The sequence below is a fragment of the Pimephales promelas genome, chromosome 18 (assembly GCF_988280905.1).
Source record: "Pimephales promelas chromosome 18, fPimPro1.hap1.1, whole genome shotgun sequence".
NCBI classification, from domain to species: Eukaryota; Metazoa; Chordata; class Actinopteri; order Cypriniformes; family Leuciscidae; genus Pimephales; species Pimephales promelas.
In genome coordinates this window covers 17,952,005-17,969,641 of record NC_142786.1, presented here as the reverse complement: position 1 = coordinate 17,969,641, position 17,637 = coordinate 17,952,005, and the positions used below count along the sequence as shown (strand labels likewise).

General features: G+C 39.5%; 2 protein-coding genes across 12 annotated transcripts in view; one reads left to right on the top strand and one right to left on the bottom strand.

The window, feature by feature from the left end:
- Positions 1 to 7,615, bottom strand: part of clspn (claspin) — a 47,856-nt gene extending 40,241 nt beyond the window's left edge. For 2 of the 4 annotated variants that reach the window (XM_089122895.1, XM_089122896.1), the window contains exons 1-5: positions 6,902 to 7,146; positions 6,308 to 6,425; positions 5,785 to 6,113; positions 1,127 to 1,279; positions 977 to 1,033 (exon numbers count right to left, since the gene is read on the bottom strand). In XM_089122895.1, coding sequence (XP_088979021.1) covers positions 977 to 1,033; positions 1,127 to 1,279; positions 5,785 to 6,113; positions 6,308 to 6,425; positions 6,902 to 6,925 — 681 coding nt within the window. In that variant the 5' untranslated portion in view covers positions 6,926 to 7,146. Of the gene's footprint in view, positions 1 to 976; positions 1,034 to 1,126; positions 1,280 to 5,784; positions 6,114 to 6,307; positions 6,426 to 6,901; positions 7,147 to 7,437 lie in introns of those variants that run through there. The other 2 variants (XM_089122898.1, XM_089122897.1) reach the window with 2 other exon arrangements.
- A 55-nt stretch (positions 7,616 to 7,670) lies between these two features.
- ago4 (argonaute RISC component 4) overlaps positions 7,671 to 17,637 on the top strand; it is a 76,372-nt gene continuing 66,405 nt past the window's right edge. For all 8 annotated transcript variants that reach the window (XM_089122906.1, XM_089122905.1, XM_089122904.1 and 5 more), the window contains exon 1: positions 7,671 to 7,846. In XM_089122906.1, coding sequence (XP_088979032.1) covers positions 7,828 to 7,846 — 19 coding nt within the window. In that variant the 5' untranslated portion in view covers positions 7,671 to 7,827. The remainder of the gene's footprint in view (positions 7,847 to 17,637) is intronic.

The window sequence follows — 17,637 nt, the reverse complement described above, 5'->3', positions numbered from 1 at the left end:
GATAGCTCAGTTCACAACAACAAAACACACAGATCACTTTGGTCTTATCGATGGAATTTGGCAACAGTACTTTTAAAAGTAAAATTTCCGTTCAGAATTATTGGCATCTATTTTGCCGTCTCGCGCTTGCCATCCACTCAAAACGTAACGTTAACTTACTATTTGGCGGCTCGCAGGCCCAAACGAGTGTGTGCAGCGTGCATGTTGTTTTGTTTCCGGTCTAAGCTAGATCAGCTTATGTTTTGATGTTGACGAAGCAATGAATGGGTTTCAGAGCGCAGCGCCGCATCCTGTTGCATAAGCATGTGAAAAAAAGAACCTACAAAGTTTGCTTGGACAAAAAGACCATTAATCGTGCGATAAAAAAATTAACACCGTTAAAATGGGTTTGCGTAAATGCCGTTAATAATGCGTTTAACTGACAGCCCTAGTCACAATGTATTGGAACACCAAAATGAAACAATATGTATTGTGGATAGTGACAACAAATACACTGTGGATAGTGACAGTTCACCCAAAATAAAAGTTTTAGTGTCAGTACTATATTAAACTACTATATATAATGTATAATAATGCAATGGGGGATATTTGTGGGTCCTGATTATGCCAAAAGTCTTGTTACCAGTAAAAAGGGGCCTACATTATTTTAAATATATCTAGTCAGCGACAGATCAAGCATATTCGTCTGTATAATTCTGTATTTTCAGCTTCAGAATCATGAATACGTTTATTCTGGTGTCTCTATTGTCCTGTGTTTTGAGTTTTCAGCACCAAGTCTATTCATTTACACACACAATGTAAAACCAAATTAAGCATTTTAATCAACAGTACATTTTTGTTAACCTTTTACCATATGTCTTGGGGTATCGCAGTACTATTGTCTAGTGAGTGTAGTATCGGCTCGTCACATGAGGGTCTCGTTACACCCCTACAATGAACAAAATCAACAAGACCGTATGACATTTAGCACTCCAACCTTTCGCTGAGGCTTGTTCTCTTGCTCCTCATCGCCACTGAACTCACACATACGAGGCTATAGACAAGTAATAACAAAAAAGCAGCCATTACTAAGCAATTCAGATTTGCGTAGACGTTTTTAACACGGAAACCTGAATTCTGTGCTTACTTTGTGCTTGGCTTTCTTTTTCATGGCAGACCGGATGGCATCAAGAGACTCTTCCTCTTCCTCTTCAGAGTCTTCCTCTAACTGGGCGTCAAACAGATCAGAGTCTCCAAGCAAACAGCCGCTGTCATTCAGTGCTTTGGTTGGAAGGGCCTCCTTAAAATAGGGAATTGAAAAAAAAAAAAAAAAATATTGTATTTGAAATATATTCCCTTTTTCAAAAGTACATTTACTAAAACAAAATGTGCTATTACTTTTAATACCACACAATAATTGTACATTAGTATATTTTGCAAAAAAAAAAAAAAAAATTACATATTTTATATATATATATATATATATATATTTTTTTTTTTAACTGTGTGCTGGAAATGATCATTGTAACAATGCATTGAAAGTGAATCTTTCAAATTACATTTTAGTATACAATAGTATATTATGCAAAGTATAGCCAAGTAATATTGGTTTATTAATGTGTATTTGTTATTGAAGACAAAGTGTGCAATTTTTAGTGTTTGAAAAATAAGCCAAAGGCATTACTGAGCATTTACTTTTTACTCAAATATAATACACTTATGATATATGAATGCTTTGAAGACACTCGTAATGAATTTATAATGTACTTGTAACAGAAATTAAAGTACACTTTAATATCACCAATCAATCAAATAATTAGTCCCGACACAGGGATACTTAAAGCATACTTCAAGTGGTTCCAATTTAGCACACAGAAGTACACTAAATACACTTAAAGGGACACTATGCAGTTATTTTAGCTTAATTTAACAGCTTCAGAGTTATTGAATTGGTTATATGACTTCTTTCAGGTTGAATGGTGGGCGTCTCGACCCCCCCTGGTGCCTGTGAGCGGAAAAACCTCACTTGCGGCTTCGGTGCGGCGAGCCACCGGCCTCAGCATCAGGAAGCATCGCGTGATATCAGCTCTCGCGATGTAACATATTCCTTGACGGCAACACTGCACATATGCAGGAACAAGGTCGAGAGGGATGGAGTTTGTCACACTATCTTCATGGCTGTCAGAAAGCTAGGAAAGCATTGTCCGAGGAACAGAGAAAGAGGAAACCGCAGACTGAGCGAGGAGTCAGACACGAGCATAGGCGTAATTTGCGGGTGTGATATTGAAACATCTCGCAGCACGGATGTACCATTACAAACAAATAAAACATCTCCAGGTAACTCTAGTAGAGCATTCATTTAGTTCGTTTGTTAAATAAGAGGCGATCTGAAATGTGTTGTTTTTGAAATGAAGTGACCAAAGCGCTCGTTGCCGCTGCGATCAGTTTCAGTGGATTCAGTGTTCGGTTGTGAAGTGCACTGTCTTCAAACGAACGCACGCTCAATCCGTTGCGGGGACTGAGAGACTCATTACGGTGAAATCACAAAACCCAATGCACAAAAAACATGTCCCTGCTTGAAATACAGCCACTAATAAACAATCAGTTTTGATGAGGAAAATAAACTATACTATTAGTAGGGATTAGAAGAACCCAGAACCTGTGACACACATGGCAAAAGTACCATAATAGTTCATGGGGATATGTATTTAATTCAGGGCTGCCAACTCTCACGCATTGAGCATGAGACTCACGCAATTAAGTCAATTCTCACGCTTTCACGCCACACCCCCGATTTCTCACGCTAAAGTGTCAAGCCAGTCGGCAAAATATCTGAAAGATAAGTTTATCTATAAATCTACCAGTTGAGCCACTAGTGATCGACTAGTTTTACCACAAATTAGTTAAAATATCCTCTAATCTAGTGTAGAGCCATCATGCATGCCAGACAGATGTTGAGCTCCTAACGGCACGGACGCAAAACCAGGACTGTAGTCAAAGCCAATTCCTCTCTGCACTCTAAAGCCTTGTTTATACTCGACGCATCCGCAAGAGCGCGCGGCAAAAATGGCGTCATTGCGGTGTGGGCGGTCGTGCGCGTAGGGTCCGCAAGACCCCATTGCGCCTGGCGGTGTGCACGGTACTTTTTGTAACTTTGCGCGCTGCATCCGAAGATGGACGACTACGAGCCGAATTTGGCCGAACTGGTACGATCTGTACCAGCATTTTTATGATCCTTCCATCCACCTTATACTGCTCTAAACAATGGGCGCTGCCATGACAACGACTCCAGTTGTCAACTTCCGGTTCTAGTCTGGTCTATGCTTTTTTGCCATGTGTTTTAGACTGTGTAATCCTCACATCGCTAAACTAAATCGAAAAAACATTCATCAAATGTGATCTGATCACGTTATTTTTTATTAAATCACAGATAAAAACAAAATGAACGTTTTTCTTTTCTTCATAACTTCCAAGGGATAGCTGATGATGACTGCACGATCTCCCTAATCCATCACCCCGACTGCAGAACAGTACTAAAAGGTTAGGCTGGTTAGCCCTTTGACTCCTGTCTAACTCTGCTTTCAAAGATCTATAATATTTCTCAGGGCTGTGAGGTTGAGCATAACGTTACGCCGAGTTTCAGACCAAAGTCCAGATTGGGATCAAGTCCTCGATGAGAGAGGACGAGTTCCAGACTTTAGAGAGAACAGAAACTGCGTTACACTGCACAACGAAGGTCCTACTGTATGTACATCATTGTGTCTGCATTGGTGAAAGCAGAGAGTGCAGAAACTGCATTACAATGATAAGATCTTCATTCTCGCGATCGACAGACTGTCATCTGCTGCTAAATGCTCATCTCAGCAACATTTTATGTGATGAGAATCTAAATACTTCAAAAACTTCTCACGAATCAGTAATCTCGATATCTGTAATAGTAAAAATGTATAATAGCTGTAGTAAAACGTATTCAAGAGAGTTTCACATGTAATATGTAGCTATTTCATATGCAAGCATGTCAGCCAATCACAGCAGTGGGCGGTTACATTGAATCCCACAGCAGACACGCCCCTTCAAACAGACCATTCTAAGCAGAGGCTAAAATCAGGCTAGGAAAAATACCTTTTATTTCTAAATTATGACTATTTTTGATCTAAAAAACATACTAACATTATAAGGGCAACCCAGGAATAGGGCTGGGCGATATATCGAGTTTGTACGATGTATCGTTATATTTTTTGAAACGATATGGAATGAGGCAATACCGTTTATATCGATACAGTAGTTTGATATGAGCACATCTGAAAAATAGCGGAGTTTGCAGTGTGAGCTGCTGCAGTGAAAGTAGCTAGGCTACGTAGTACAATTTGTCCTAAACATGACACAAGCTTATATTAATTGGGTCAAAATCACTTTGATATAGTTAACAAGTTTAAGGCAGCTTGCCGCCCGGTCAAATGCTCTGACAGACACTGTTGCTGACTGACAGATATACTTGCGCTGTTTAATGCGTTTGAGATGTGGTGCTTTCCTCAGTGCTCAACTTACATTTCACATGTATATTCTCCATCTGTAAATGTTAGAAAGTAAAGCAAATAGGTCCATTTCACAACAAATATGTCCATGTCAGAAGAGGACGAGCTTCTGCAAGTGAATCTCCGCTAAAATTCATGCTTCCTTGAACGAGCGCCGGCGCGCGCATGCGCGTGAATAGTACTACGTAGTACGCAATAATTCTGACTAAAATAAACATATTGCTAAAATATTTGTTGTTGGAGAAAATAAATGTGCCATATGTGGAATTTTAAACCTACAAGTATATATTTTTAATGAAAGTGAAAGTGATTATAATGGGGTAATCAAATGCAGGCTAATATAATTAGTTTGTGCTTTTGTTTTTGTTTTTATTTTCATTTTTAGTTTAGCTTTTAGTCAATATAAAAACAAAAGCTTTTTGCACATAATATATTGCATAGCCTATATTATATTTGTTTCCATATCCTTCAATATCAACATTGTTTGTAGGGTATCATTGGGCCGAATGTGAATATATATATATATATATATATATATTTTTTTTTTTTTTTTTTCAATATAAAGATTTTCTTTATCTAAATAGAAAACGTAGAAAGTACCGAGATATATATCGTATATCGCCATTTGACCAAAAAATATCGAGATATGATTTTTTGGCCATATCGCCCAGCCCTACCCAGGAACATTATAAAATAATACAAAAAAAACCCATGTCAGAGGACCTTTAAAGTATTGTGCTGTTTTATGAAGGCAAAAAGCCATATCATGGTTTCGTTTTTCAAGGCGGCTTTAGTGCAAATATAGCCTATGCGCACCGGCTATATAAATATGACCCCCCACCCCCCGATAAGTCTCACGCCAAGCTAAACTCAAAAGTTGGCAGCTCTGATTTAATCACGTGAAAATTCTCACCACTAACAACATATTAGATCTTATTAAACGACAATTTAAACATAATGTACTATTGTATACTATGTAACACGTCACGCTCTCTGTGAGTGGTATTTACGACAGTAACGTTAAAAACAAGTACTCCACAGTTACTCTAGGAGTCGCTGTTTGACAAAAACAGCATTCCTGCCTGGTGTCCCTTTAAAGTTATGCTTTACTACAACTATAATATACTTAGTATAAAATTAGTTGTTTCAAAATAGTTAAGTAATCATTAACACACTTCATTATACTAATCAGTATACTAATTAGTATACTTAATCATTAAGTATTAAGTATACTAATTAGTCACAGTTGTTAAATGATCCAAACACACACCTCTGTCTTTTCTTTCAGTCGTTTAACAAGAGCAATGTTGCGTTTCTCTTTCTCTTTGCATCTTTCTAACTTCTCCCTCTTTTTCTTTGCTTCTTTTGGTTTGATTTGAACTTGCGCTCTCTCAGGCTCGCTCTCATCACTATCTATTGAGATCCGGGATACTCGTTTCCGACGCTTATCTGTGATGGTCTCGGTCTGCTCATCGCTGGACTCGGACAGAACCAGGGCGTTCTCCATCCCAGCCTCTTCCAGATCCCCGTCGCTGTCGCTGTCCTGCAGGGCCTTTCGAGAGCGGCCCTTGCGACTCACAGCGATGTCTTCATCCGAATCTGGAACATAATGCATTTTTTTTTTTTATAAACAATAGATTCAGAGCCTGTGGAGCACTTTGAGATAGACATATGGACGTTTATGGACTTCAAAACAGAAACTGCCATTATAATATTGACTAATAATAACTGAGGGGGAGTAAACCATGGGTTAATTTACAGTTTTAGGTGAACTATCCCTTTAACTCTCTTACCTTGTTGGTTCTCGGTGATAGTGTTGTTGTCAATTACGGGCTGCTCCATCGGGGAACCCATGCCACTGTCGGAATCCCTCTCACTCTCAGCAGTTCGTCTTTCGGGCAGATCTACAGCCTACAACATATAACAGTCACGTTTATAATATTTTGACAGTGTCGGGGCAGATAAAACCAATAACATTCAATTTGATGAATCGCGCGCTTTTGAAAACACAAGAGAATGTTAACATCGCATTGGCTAACGTTAACTAATACGAGCAGAAATCTAAGTTACATACACCATTTACTGCTAAGTTCTTTTGCTGTAAACACTATATAGAATATAATCAAAACGAAAATTAACATTTGTTCACAACACGCATTAAAAGGCAAATAAGAAATTGCACAATTTAGCTCAGGCCTTACGTTAGAAAGAACAGGATGAATAGCTAACCTGGCTAGCTAAACACAAATAACCTGATGGATTCATTCAAAACTTCTATCACTTATGGGGTGAATTATTTCACAACTTTTAATTGTTTACCGAATGTAGTCATTAATATGTATTTTGATGTAATTTGATGTCATTGCGCTCTGATACGTTAACGTTACCCGCTCACAGAGAAGAGAGCTCATCTTTCGGGTCGAGTCTTGAGCTTTATTCGGTGCAAAATTACATCAATCGCACGAGGAAGTCACTCCAAAGACGTACAGACGTAGTAAATGCAGCCTTAATATTCAAAACGTCATAAAATTAAATTGTAAATGTTATTTTTACAATGCCAAAACGTATACATCCGACTCCCGCCCGATAGTAATAGAACTTCAGCCTTGTCTTCGCGCGCTAGGCTCGGGCGCTTTTCTTTAACTGACTCCGTCATTCCCTTCGAGCCTCGCTATTGGTCGAAGGGTTGTTGGGAGCTCATGGGCTGTGCTGATTGGACAGCACTGTCAGCAGTGAAACACCAATAACGCTTAGGATTGGTCAACGGTGACAGTAAATGGACAACAACAGAGTTCCACTTCCAGCAAATTATTGCGGGACAGGAAAGATATTTCCATCATAAAACGTATCAGATGCAGGCATTTAATCAGACAACAAATAAAGAAAATAACCTTACATTAATTAAGTGCAGAATGTAACTTACAACAGAAATTAAAGGGCGCGTATCAGATTTTCATTGGATTTACGTTAGATGGTCAACTGAACCATCCAGTCCACGGAGTTCCTAAAATCAAATCAAGTAATAAAACACGCGACTTGATGAGTATTCGTGCGCCTCACCGTCCAAACCTTTATCATTTTCCCTTTGAGTGTCAATGTGCGCGTCCACCAACCGAATTTCGCGTCCTCGCGCATGCGCACTTACAAATCCCATGGATCTGCTTTAAATCACTCAGAAGACAACGCAAGCACAGCGCTACACATCCTTCCATTTCTTAAATTAGCCACTTTCAGCTTCGCGATACCGCCCCCAATTTCAGTGTCGGTACGGAGCCGCCAGGCCGGGACAGAGACGGAGAGAGATCCCTCGGCCATGGAAGCGCCCGGACCCGGTAAGTGCTTGAAATGAAGCCGTGTGACAGTGTAGCGCGGGCCGTTGCTGTGCCCCACCAGGGCCCGAGGCTCCGCGCTGTTTAGGCCTCAACGGAAAAAAACGAAAACAATCCACTTATCTTACGCCGCGCCTGTTTGTCAAAACCACCCTAACGACACCAAACGACTAATAATCGCATTCCACTCTTTAGAGAGAGTATTTGAGACGCCAACAAGTGTGTGTTTATTACTGAATGAGCGTTAAATGGCTCGAGTCCAGTGCGGAAGACAAGACGGCATTGTGTGGTGGGGATTTAACCACACGCATTTTCCTTCCGCGTCTGCCGTGAACAAGCCTGCATGATAAACAACACGACCTTTGTTTTTAAAACGATACGCATTCTGGTCTTTATTTCGACTGTTTGTTTGTCAAATATCGTTATGTGTGTATTGCGCGAGCTCGGAACGCGAATACTAGGACGCGCGCGTGCTGTTAAGTTGAAGTGCGCTCGCGGGGTCTGTTTATTGTATTGCTGGCTTTTTGTTTGATCCCCATGTGCGTTTGTTTATGCCTAAATGTTGACCGTGTCAGAGCAAAACGATGGATGGGACTTTCAGAGCCAGTCACGTATTTCACTCAATGCACTGCTAACGAACAGTCGTTGCCGCTGTGAGAATGAACTCGCTGACCTCTGACAAATAGGCTTAGTTATGATCTCAGTCGTGTCATGCATGATAATTATTGGATGTCGGTACGGTATCATAATTTTATTAAAAGGTTATTTTGCAAGTGCATGTGTTTTCGTGTTATTCGCTTACAGAGTGAATGCATGCGCTTTTGAAAAAAAATCTGACGTCTCGCTTTTCATTAGTCTTCTGGCTCACTAACTTCAGTTTATACAATCAGTAATGTCTATATTCATGTTTGTGTATAAGACAATGTGGAAGCCATGTAAATTACTAGTTTATTTGTGAGCACATTTCGTAAGGAGATCAATAGGGTCTATTAAAAAGAAAAGGCGATTGTTGTGTGTTTTGTGAATGTTTTCTCTGTAAATGCAGCTTTCATTCTCCAGCTGTGAGCTCAGGCCAAAGATCTGCCATCAAAGTGCAAGATGACAATGTATGTTTATTGTTGTTGCATAATCCTGAGCTACAATAAAGCTTTGTGCGCTTGTTTGTTGACTAGCGTTGTGTTGTGGCTCCTACCAAACCTCAACTTTGTTTCTCCCCATTACTACACAAATCAACATGACCATAATTGATCCATTGGTCTTATTTTCCAATACTTCACTGACTAATTGGAATCTCTAATCTAAATGTAGTAAATTGCATTACTATTTAGTAATGCTAAACAACTGACAAACATTGCATTATTTGAGCAAACTCTATGTAATTTTTTTCCACTTTTCACAATCCATTCAATTCCTAAAGGATATTCAAATCAAGTCAAATGCGCCACATTGGAGGAATACAATGGGTGGAAAAACTATACACAATATATCGGCCAATATGTCAATTTTTAATGCTATCGTATATTAAAGTTGATGGACAATTTATTATTTCTTTAAGCTGAGATCCTTCAGATGTGCACTGTTCAACATGATGGGTTTTAATTGCTTGAAATAGGATTGGAATCACTTCAAAAAGGAAAATACTGTAAAGTGCAACATGTCTGTCATATCGGCTACATAAAATTATAAACCGAACACGAACAGTTATAATTGTGTGCTTGGGACGTGGTTTTAAATAGTTTTGTAATCAGGCTCTCAAAAATTAAATACAATTTGGGTTTGGATTTAGATTTATTGGGCAATGTATCATAATCGGCTTTCAAATATGAAGATTTTCATATCGGTGCATCCTTAGTTGAAACTAGCGTTCATATTGAACTTTTTTGCCATTTTGTGCATTATGCTTTTCATAAGTACGGTTTAACTACTGAAAATAAGGAGGAAAGATGAAGGATCCGTATCTCTTGTGTTGGAGTTGTTTTGCATCTGCTATTTAATCCAGGTGATCTGCCTGTGTCATGAGACTCGGTGTCTTTACTGAGTCATCTTCATCATCATCATCATCACTTGCTCCAGATGCACCTCTGTTTAAGCCTATCATGCCGTTTCAGCTCTCGAGCTTACAGCAGAAGCCTGTTGCCCCTCGTTAGAGACGCGATGCATGCAGGGATACTATTTTCATGCACTTTTTTTAAGGCTAAATTAACCTTTTTTTTTTTAAATGACAATTCTAATGGCCTGGATTTCTCCATGCTGCCTTGCCGTAGCGCGATTTTTATTCGCGCTGCTAGGCAGTCTGGATACCATGAACCAAATAGGGGATTATCACGCTGATACGTAGTACTTCCGAATTCTGTGATCTTTGTGCACTGCCGCTTCCGTTGAATCATCGATCTCGCTGACAAACTGATGAATGACTACACCAAGTTTATTTATACGGCATCCCTGGTAAATTAGTCTGATCGACTAAAGTGCCGGCTGCAAACAAACGTGCTACCTTGTTTTATTTTAAAGTTTTAATCCAGTTCTTCCTTATACTCAATTCAGTCGGGAATCCATGAAAACTTACGTAGGCTTAGCGTTGTTGGTTAGATTTACAAATTGGAACAGAGCAGTGACATAAATAGCCTCCGTCTCAGGCATTGTTGAACTGCGTCGGAAGTGGACATGCACAAAGTTGACAAGTCCCGCCCATGAAACCCGGAAGCGTGATAATCCCCTATTTTCACCTGAAATAGGGAACCAATCACAGAACGGGGAGGGAGCACAGGCGCATTTGATAGACATCCGTAGCACCCAATAATATGGCTCTGGGCATTCGTAAACCACGCCTCAAATACGAGAAAATTTACATGTGGTTTCCAGACCACGTCTGATTCTCAATAATAATTTCTAATGTATTGGAGTAAAAATGTGGCACTTTATTTTACACCCTCTTGGTTTTTGTGTATTTGCATATGCCAGATAGAGTTGCAGGATCTTGCTGTTCATATTCCTTCGCACAGTACTCAGATTTTATGTATGTGTGAAATTAGGGATGCATGATACCTTATCGGTATCGGCCGTCATATGTTCATTTTTAATGTTACCGATAATATAATTTGGCCGATGTATTAAAGAGCATATTGCAGGTAAAAAAAAAATCGAAATTTATAGATAACCTTGTATAAAAAATACCATATGAAAAGTTAATGCAGGATTTAAAATGTTTTAAAACAACATAAGGGCACTAATTTAGAAGACAAAATGAGCGTTTCTTGGACTTGCTAGTAAAAACGGCTTTTTTTCAACATCGCGTCATTTGACGTCATATCAGGGAGCCGCAGCCTCGGCTCAGGCTGGTGTTCAGTGAGAGCGGTCGTCAGTCAGTGTGCTTTTGTTAGTTTTTGCATTTATCATCGTCATGGTAAATTATTGTGTTTGTGGAGATTGCAAAAAATCCAGCCTGTCAGGACTTCAAGATCGAGTCTACAAGTTTCCATTACAATAAAAGTGACGGTGCTATAGCCTATCTTTCGTTCCTGGTGCGGTTTGAGAAGGTGAAGAGACGGGATTTCTCTTCTGCATCGGCTCGGAAAACGCGGTCGTGCGTAGCGTTCACTTCAGATCAAATGATTTGCATCCCGGCGATATGATGGAGTTCAACATGGTATGCCGAAGCAAGAATATTGATCGTCGTATACTACCAATGGCACCAAATAGTATATAGGTAACTTAGTCATGTCATGCCCTAAATAGAACTTGTAATTGAAAAACAAAATTGGTTGTTTAAATACTCAAATCTTCTTTAATGTTCTGTTTATGTTATAACCTAGGTGAAAAATATGTATTAAAAATTTACCTGAGTATAGCCTATGCTTTTACTATAGAAATATACTCAAGTAAAGTTTTTATACATTTAATAGTATAAATCTACAGTAAAAACATAGTAATGTCTGCTGGCCTGTTATAGGATCATAATAACCTGTACAGTATTGTGAGCACAGTGTATATCGTTAGCGAACGTGTATAGCCTATAAGCACGTCTCTCACCTAAAAGGCACCTGTCCTGTTCTCCACTGCTTCTCCTCACACCACAGGTCAATTTTTCTCTGACCGTTCTGTCTGACATTATCCTGGCCTGTCCCTGATCTCTTTAGCATAGCAGGCTCATAACTTTATGGCTTGATCCGTCATACGAGCATTTCCTCAGCGAAATGTCATGCGATCCATTGTTTTCCTGTTGTGTGAATCGACGGCTCTCCCGCTCATTGCGTCACGCCCGCCACGCCCATTTTCAGACGCGGAAGTAAAATTTTCTCACAAAAACGACTGCAGAAGCTTCTGTAGCGTGTTTATACGTATATTTTAAAGAAAATCTAGTTCCTACATTGTTTTTCTATGCATTGACTCGTTGGGTCCTCTAACCTGCAATATGCCCTTTAAAGCCGATAAATAATGTATTATTTACTTCAGCTGATACTCTTCAGATGTGACTGTTCAACGTGATGGGTTTGAATTGAGTTATGATTGGAATCACTTCATAAAGGAGATTTTAGTAAAGTGCAGCGCGAGTCTGAAATAAAGACTACTTAAAATTTTAATGAGAAAGATGTGGCTTTAATGGTGAGACTTTTGTTTCTAAGACTCAGGCTCTTAAAAATTATTTAAAAACTTGGAATTAGATTTATCATCCAATATATCGGTTATCGGCTTTCAAATATAAAGAATTATCGCTGCATGAAATACACAAATAAGCATATTGTGCATGCAATGCATGATTAGATTTTCACTTCTGTGATGAATTACAGCTTGCAATTTTTTTACTTCTCTTTTTTTTTGATGAAATGTTTGCTGGGAAGCACCCAATGTTATCAAAAATGATTATTTATTTTATACCTACACATGCAGCATAATGGGTCATGTGACTACAGTGCTGTATACTGTCTGTATCCTTTGTGGACCTTATTTGCTTACCATTTTTGAAATCTCATCACCTTTATTTATACTAGGGCTGTCAACTTTAGTCGTTTAGTCGACTAATCAGTTGATGCCGTCTTGGTCGACTGACATTCTTATTGGTCGACCAGTTACTTTTTTTTTTTTTTTTTTTTTACCAATAGAAATCATTTTTTTAATGATTTACTCCTTGATATTTATTCCTTTATAAGCAATTATTTATTACTGTATTCTAAATATAATTAGCCTTTGTTTTATCCCCAACTTTAAATGCTTTAATTTAGGCTATTTTGTAACAGCGCCACAGTTTTAGCGCGCACACACATAGAGCACTCGGGAACGCGCCTGTGGCCGGCTGTGCTGCTGCTTCGCGCTCGGTAAGGGATTATTCATTCATTTAGAACGCTACTTGTTTTGGCTTTAGTCGACAAAATGTCCAAGAAATCTAAATCTTTTGTCTGGCTGCATTGTAAAACAAAGACGACAAGACTGTGGAGGCACCGCGGGCCTATATTTGAAATCGAACTTGAGCACGCAAAAGACATGAGCAGCCTTTTTAACGCCTATATCATGCGGACTCAATAGATTGTGTTTTCTTAATATTTATGTTTTTTGTTTTCATTTGTACACTTTTATACAGCACTTTTTGCAATATAGATTGTTTCAAAGAAGCTTTACAGTGATAACAGGAAAATAATGCAACAAATATATGTATAATATTTATGTACTTTACAGTATTCAGTAAAAGCTCTCGTGATTTCTAGACCCGAAAGCTGTTATTTGATGTTTTGGATCTAAGCAATCCAGTGCCTTTGTTCATGGGATATTTTACCCATAATGCAAATGAAAGCTTTAGGAGAGCTCATTGAGCCCTAGCTTCCCACTTGTAGCATCGATGTGACACCCATCATGGTGTGTGTGTGTGAAGTGTAACAGCTGAGTAGCCTATATATAGAGTCCTCCGGGTTTCTAATGAATGCTGGTGTTCTCCGTCTCCACTAGATGTTCAGATTTGATTTCCCTCAATGAATATAGATTTAGAAGTAAATATATAAATATATATATATATATATATATATATATATATATAGGATATAGAAATCCTATATTTAAATAAAAAAAAAAACTTGAACATAAGTGCATAAGTGGTTAATTAATAGCAAGAAATTAAAAGCCACAATCCTGTATATTAAACTCTTTTTATTTTAGGTAAATCAAAACAGAACCCAACTCTGTTTCAAATGCATATTATGAATAGACAGGATTTTAATGCAGGATTTAAAAATTGATGCTGGAAATTGTTCGCGTCAGAAGATTTGCACGATTTGATCAAACACGATCAGGTTATTTTATGTTTAGGATAAACGCACACAAACTCTCACAGCATTATCTGTAGCATTGAGGCTCAAGCCTGAACAGTGGAGGAACACTAATACTGGATGAATAAATATGGAGAAAAATAGATTCGTGGCCTTATGAGAATCGATTTTGAATAGACCACATTTAAAAAAAAAAAAAAAAACGAAAAAAAAAAACTTTTAATCGACAAATAGATTTTTGCCCCGGCCTAGTCTCCACCCAGCCGTGTTCATGCTCTGGGTCAGGGCTGTGTTGGCTGTGTGTGTGGACGGGACGGTTTAGAGGCTCCCAATTGTTCTTCCCGCCGCTTGTCTTGCTAACTGGAGCGTGTGTGTAAGGGGGGGTGTGTGTGACCAGTGGGTGCAGCGTATCCCCAAAATACACCGTACAGTTTGCAATAAGGAAGTGATGTTGCATCGTTTGAGGCCGTTCCCGCTCATCCGTGTCCGATAGGGACAGTCCTGTGACATCGGATTGATATTTTATTTAATTAGGGCCCAAGCCCTGAAAGGGCGAAGGCCCTATTGTTTTCCTTGGGATTATTTTTCTTTACTATTATTATTATAATTAGGGCCCAAGCCCTGAAAGGGCGAAGGCCCTATTGTTTTCCTAAGGATTATTTTTCTTTACTATTATTAGGGCCCAAGCCCTGAAAGGGCGAAGGCCCTATTGTTTTCCTTGCGATTATTTTTCTTCTCTATTATTAGGGCCCAAGCCCTGAAAGGGCGAAGGCCCTATTGTTTTCCTTGCGATTATTTTTCTTCTCTATTATTATTATAATAATTATTATTTTACTACCTTTTGGGCACTTTTGGGGCCCTTAACGTGCTCGAAAACTCTTGAAACTTTGCACACGGGTCAGAACCCGCGGCCATCAGAGCCGGGCTGAAGCTGGTACCTGGGCGTGGCAGGGGGGCTCGTCAGCGCCCCCTGGAACGGGGTCCGAACACTCGGTCCATAACTCAAACACGCTTGCATGTAATAATATGAAACTCGGTACACATGTTGATCTCATCGTTTCATCTATACCTCGCGCTCTTACTTTTTACCCCAGCCCAACAGGAAGTCGGCTATTGAGGTTTGTTTGTAAAACGCTCGCAATGGTATTTGAAATACTCCTCCTAGAGCTTTGATCCACATTCGACGAAACTCGGTCAGCGTGAAGTCAAGACATTGAGGATGAAAGTTTGCGAGGGGATTTTTGATATCTCGAACGGTTTGTCCGTGGCGAGGAAACGAAATCATGGCGAGAAACGTGAAACAGGAAGTGTGTTATAACCTCAGCATACATTAACTGATCTTGATGAAACTTCAGCAGTCTGTTTGCTGTAAGAGGACGATCACATGGATTTGACTATTGTGAGTCAAAGTTATAGCGCCACCAACTGGCAGCAGGAAGTGTGTCACTTTCAAAATGCTTTGATATCACCCTTTTATTTTTACCCGATTTGCTTCAAACTTAATCTGTATAATGTAAATACATAGCAGATGAAGACCTGTGAATGGATTCTTGATATCTTTGATACTGTTGCCGTGGCAGAGCATTAAACTTTAAAATTCTTTTTTTTTGATGATTTTGAGACTCTTAGCGGCTTTTGGGGCCCTTAACGGGTTTGAAAACTCTTGAAACTTTGCACACAGGTCAGATTCCACAGCCGTCAGAGCCGGGCTGAAGATGGTACCTGGGTGTGGCAGGGGGGCTAGACAGCGCCCCCTGGAACGGGGTCCGAACACTTGGTCCATAACTCAAACACGCTTGCATGTAATAATATGAAACTCGGTACACATGTTGATCTCATCGTTCATATATACCTCAAACTATTACTTTTTACCCCAGCCCAACAGGAAGTTGGCTATTGAGGTTTGTTTGTAAAACGCTCGCAATGGAATGTGCAATACTCCTCCTAGAGAATTCAAACACACGGCACGAAACTCGGTCAGCATGAAGTCAAGGCATTGAGGATGAAAGTTTGCGAGGGGATTTTTGATATCTCGAACGGTTTGGCCGTGGCGAGGAAACGAAATTATGGCGAGAAACGTGAAACAGGAAGTGTGTTATAACTTCAGCATACATTAACTGATCTTTATGAAACTTCAGCAGTGTGTTCGCTGTAAGAGGACGATCACATGGATGTGACTATTGTGAGTCAAAGTTATAGCGCCACCAACTGGCAGCAGGAAGTGTGTCACTTTCAAAATGCTTTGAAATCACCCTTTTATTTTTACCCGATTTGCTTCAAACTTAATCCGTATAATGTAAATATACGACAGATGTAGACCTGTGAATGGATTCTTGATATCTTTTAAACTGTTGCCGTGGCAACGCATCAAACTTTACCATTCTTTTAGGATGCTTTTGAGACCCTTAGCATGCTTCAAATCGCATGAAACTCGACAGACACATCACATTTATTAGCCAGTAGACATGTGCAAAGTTTCAGAAACGGGCGTGGTGAGGGCTCAGTAGCACCACCTTTTGACAAAAGTGGGGTTGTTAGTTTTAACTAGAGTTACAAAAATCGGTATGTATATTGTACTCCTCGAGCCGGACAACTTTCTAATTGACACTCATTAGCTAGGACCCACAGAAAGTCAGATATCTTTGTTTGAATGTAGAGAAAATCTTAGAATTTTGCCAGTCTCTCAGTGTCTCTCTGTGTGAGTGAGAGGAGGGGCGCCTGTCAGGTTAATTTTAACCCTTTATTTGCTGTGTGCGACTTCTCTGGCATTTTCGGGGGCCTTAACATCCTCTAAAACTCTTGAAACTTTGCACACGGGTCAGAACCCATGGCCATCAGGGCCGGGCTGAAGCTGGTCATCGGGCGTGGCAGGGCGGCTCGACAGCGCCCCCTGGACTGGGATTCGAACATTTGTTCATAAATCAAACACACTTGCGTGAATTAATATGAAACTCGGTACAATTATAGATCACATCAGGCCAAACAACTTTCGTGCTCTAAGTTTTACGACAATTAAAATGGAAGTTGAGAATTATGGGTTGTTTGAATAGTTGTCCTAGGAGAAATACATCAAATTACAACGCATGTGTTTACCAATCACAACCAAACTCGGTGTGCAAGAAGTCAAGACATTGAGGATGAAAGTTTGTGAGGGGATTTTTGATATCTCAAACGGTTTGGCCGTGACGAGGAAACGAAATTATGGCGAGAAACGTGAAACAGGAAGTGTGTTATAACTTCAGCATACATTAACATATCTTGATGAAACTTCATCAGTGTGTTCGCTGTAAGAGGACGATCACATGGATGTGACTATTTCGAGTCAAAGTTATAGCGCCACCAACTGGCAGCAGGAAGTGTGTCACTTTCAAAATGCTTTGAAATCAACCTCTTATTTTTACCCGATTTGCTTCAAACTTCATCTGTATAATGTAAATACATGGCAGATGAAGACCTGTGAATGGATTCTTGATATCTTTGATACTGTTGCCGTGGCAACGCATCAAACTTTAAAATTCTTTTTTTTTTTGATGATTTTGA